Source organism: Triticum dicoccoides, chromosome 6B (assembly GCF_002162155.2).
Source record: "Triticum dicoccoides isolate Atlit2015 ecotype Zavitan chromosome 6B, WEW_v2.0, whole genome shotgun sequence".
NCBI classification, from domain to species: domain Eukaryota; kingdom Viridiplantae; phylum Streptophyta; class Magnoliopsida; order Poales; family Poaceae; genus Triticum; species Triticum dicoccoides.
Genome location: NC_041391.1, coordinates 446,665,946 through 446,670,191, shown reverse-complemented (window position 1 = coordinate 446,670,191; position 4,246 = coordinate 446,665,946). Strand labels below are relative to the sequence as shown.

The window sequence follows — 4,246 nt, the reverse complement described above, 5'->3', positions numbered from 1 at the left end:
CCCCTCCCCTCCAAGGACAACCACCTTGCCTCTCCATGTCCCATTTCTCTTGCATCGATGCTAGCTACTGCTATCCTCATCTGAAAGAATGGATGGCGCCACAATCAAGTCGGGATGCCAATGCCCACGACGCCATATTATCGGTGTGGTTGCGACTTGCTTGTATCGGTAGACATCGACTCCTTGATGAACTCCCTCTCTCCTTGGCGCTGAACCCCTTATCCACATTTTTCTTGGCTCCTCCTCCTCTCTCTTCCCACCGGATAGCAGCTAAGGCCTCCTTTGCTTTGGAGGAATTTCACACGATGTCCATATGCTAGGATTCCTACAGGAAAAATTTCTTTAGAGCCCTTTGGTTTATAGGAGTGGGTTCCTAACTTCCTATTCCTATGTAGAATTGGTTCCCATCCTCCAAAATTCAAAGAAGAATAAAGGTTATCCTAGACTGAACGGAAAAAAAATCCTATCCGGTGAACCAAATGCCATCTCATTTCTTATTCCTATTAAGAGAATTTGAGATACAAGTCATTTCATTTTCTACAAGTTTCTTATTTCCGTGATATTTTTATCCTACAAACCAAGGAAAGCCTAAGTGTCTCAGCACGTAGATTTCTGCCCTATTTGTGTTTAGGTAGACTTTGGGGCTGGACTTTCAACCTTGGGGAGCAAGAAATCATGTAAGGCTGGGTATAAGTGTCCATGGACGTTCTGGAGTGCTCTAGAGCACCGTGTGAAAAGTGTCCTTGTGTGAAAACAGCTCCTTGGTCTCGGGGTAATTTTGTGTGGTTCAGAACTGATTAATAGTTCGAAAAGGAAAAAACCCTGTACGCTAGAAGTCGAATGTTCCTGATGTGTACGTTGACGTGCATGACGCGAGCGTTAATACAGATGAAAAGATGTCCAATTGGGAGCATGTCGGCATTTCTTCTGGTCCATGAACGTTAATTACTAGTTTTACCAGTATCATCAGAGATACCAAAACTGCAGCACCCAAAATGGCGCTGTCTGGGGCGAGCTTAGGACATGGAGAGATGTCGAGAAAGCAGTAACCTTCACGTGCAAGTCTCCACGTATAGACCCCGACAAACCATCGCGCTAAGCGTTCCAGAGCCCTCCACGTCCTTTCAAATTTCGACCACCTTATCCTCCCCGACCTTCTTCATCCCCCTTTCCCCTTCCATACGAGCTGCTAGCTTGCCTCTGAAGCCCTCTCACACCTCCCATATATCCACCTATCTCAAGCTCACTACAACTTCATCCAAGCAACCGTGATCAGTTCACGAATCCACCTAAAGCGAGACACAGACCGAGCAGCTACCGGGCGGCGATAGACGATGGCGGCCAAGAAGAGCGGGAGCGAGATGGGCGTGGTGCTGGGGCTGGACGTTGCGCGGTACATGGGGCGGTGGTACGAGATCGCGTCCTTCCCCAACTTCTTCCAGCCGCGCGACGGGCGCGACACGCGGGCGACCTACGAGCTCATGGAGGACGGCGCCACGGTGCACGTGCTCAACGAGACGTGGAGCAAAGGGAAGCGCGACTACATCGAGGGCACCGCCTACAAGGCCGACCCGTCCAGCGAGGAGGCCAAGCTCAAGGTCAAGTTCTACGTCCCGCCGTTCCTCCCCATCATCCCCGTCGTCGGCGACTACTGGGTCCTCTATGTCGACGACGACTACCAGTATGCCCTCGTAGGCGAGCCCCGCCGGAAAAGCCTATGGGTAAGCAAAGCATACATATGTATTACTAACAACGCTACAAGTGCGCTTGATTAATCTGGTTGTTTGCCATATGCGTGTGCATGTATGTAGATCCTGTGCAGGAAGACGCACATAGAGGAGGAGGTGTACAACCAGCTGCTGGAGAAGGCCAAGGAGGAAGGCTACGACGTGGCCAAGCTGCACAAGACGCCGCAGAGCGACCCGCCGCCGGAGAGCGATGCCGCGCCCACCGACAGCAAAGGGACCTGGTGGTTCAAGTCGCTCTTTGGTAAATGATAGATTCATCCGTCTGTATATGCAGTTGGCCGGCACTGTAACAGCCATGATGTGTGTTCATCTGTATCTTAGTGTATTAGCTAATCTCTATGGTCTCGAATAAATGGCACTCAGTGATATGGTACTACCGTTTCCACGAAAAGACTCCATGACGAGCTTTATCAACTGGGACAGCCTACGTGCAAACTGACTGATTTTTGTTATTTGGGTCAGTCGACTGACCAAAATATTCTGTTAGTCGGTTTGCTCCTATATCTGCATGCTTCCTACTCGATCGTTCCCCCGTACTAGCTGCTCACTTCATCACCCAACTGGAGCAAAGGGTGTACGCTGGACATTGATATTCACGCAAACACAGTACAAACCTGTTAACCGATAACCGATAAAGGGCCTTGGGGTGAGATAGCAACCAAGCACAATGCAAACCTGTTAACCGATAACCAAAATAAGAAACAAAAAGGGCCAATCGCATGAAATTCTAATACTTGTGGCAAGTCTGATTTACAACCATCCAACGGACAAACGAATGTGCGCCAAAATATATCATCTTGCACCAAAGTTTGTCTCAGTCGATTTTTATATGGACGCAGTCGAGCCTATGCAACCACAAAACAAAAGCCCACCAGATGCTTGGGCTTGTTTTCACACATAACATAAACTGACCCAATAGCTGCAAAGACACAAGACATAAACAATAAAATAAAATAAAATATGAAGTTTTCTAAGGAAGAATGAATTTGAAATTGTTATTACACTTCAAGAAGAAAAACAAATTAATGATAAATTTTGCACATAATTTATAAATAAATTGCGGTTTTAATAGTATGCAAAAATATTCATATAATAGTGAAATTTACAGAAAAATTAAGTTTTACAAGAAGGAATGTATTAGTGGTATTGGTATTACCAGTAAAGAAGAAAGAAATTGCAATAAAAACTAAAAAGAATCAAAAGAATGAAGTTTTCCAAGGAAAAATAAATCGATGGCATTGGTATTACCCTTTGAGAAAAATAAAATGCAAACAATATAAATAAACTTGCAGACAACTTTGCACCGAAATTGCACTTTTTTAATATGCAAAGAATAAGCATACAATAGTGTAATTTTTGCACTCTATTATAATTTACACAAATATCATAGGGTACTTGCTTCTATACTCAAGTATCAATGAACAAATATGTGTATTAAAATAAAACATAAACTTTGTTGGAAATATGCCCTAGAGGCAATAATAAATTGGTTGTTATCATATTTCCCGGTTCATGATAATCATTTATTATCCATGTTAAAATTGTATTGATCGGAAACTCATGTGTGGATACATAGACAACAACGTGTCCCTAGTGAGCCTCTACCGGACTAGCTCGTTGATCACAGATGACAATGATATATCCTAGTCATGGACATGAGATGTCATTTGGTAACGGGATCACATCATTAGGAGAATGATGTGATGGACAAGACCCAAACTATAAACGTAACATGTGATCGTATCAAGTTTATTGCTATCGCTTTCTGCATGTCAAGTATATGTTCCTATGACCATGAGATCATGCAACTCACTGACACCGGAGGAGTACCTTGTGTGTACCAAACGTGCAACGTAACTAGGTGACTATAAATGTGCTCTACAGGTATCTCCGAGGGTGTCTGTTGAGTTGGCATGGATCAAGACTGGATTTGTCACTCTGTATGACGGAGAGTATCTCAGGGCCCACTCGGTAATACAACATCATAATGAGCTTGCAAGCAATGTGACTAAAGTGTTAGACACAAGATCTTGTATTACGGAATGAGTAAAGCTGCTTGCCGGTAATGAGATTGAACTAGGTATGGAGATACCGACGATCTAAACTCAGGCAAGTAACATACCGATGGACAAAGGGAACTGCATACGGGATTAGTAGAACCCTGACATTGAGGTTCGATCGATAAGATCTTCATAGAATATGTAGGAACCAATATGGGCATCCAGGTCATGCTATTGGTTATTAACCATAGAGGTGTATCGTCCATGTCAGCATAGTTCTCGAACCCGCAGGGTCTACACACTTAACGTTTGGTGACGATATAAGTATAGTTCAGTCATTATGGTGGTTACCGAAGGTTATTCGGAGTCCCGGATGAGATCCCGGACGTGAAGAGAAACTCTGAAATGGTCCGGAGGTGAAGATTGATATATTGGACGAAGGGTATTGGAGTCCGGAATTTTTCTGGGGGTACCGGGTGATGACCAGCATCACCGAAA

The 4,246-nt window shown here is 44.5% G+C and overlaps 1 protein-coding gene across 1 annotated transcript; it reads left to right on the top strand.

Moving 5' to 3' along the window:
* Positions 1-1,158: 1,158 nt before the first annotated feature.
* On the top strand, positions 1,159-2,162 carry LOC119323611 (temperature-induced lipocalin-1-like). Its single transcript, XM_037597306.1, has 2 exons — positions 1,159-1,721; positions 1,812-2,162. The coding sequence occupies exons 1-2, from the start codon at positions 1,335-1,337 to the stop codon at positions 1,995-1,997; spliced, it is 573 nt and encodes a 190-aa protein (XP_037453203.1). The 5' UTR covers positions 1,159-1,334; the 3' UTR covers positions 1,998-2,162.
* The last annotated feature ends 2,084 nt before the right edge of the window (positions 2,163-4,246 follow it).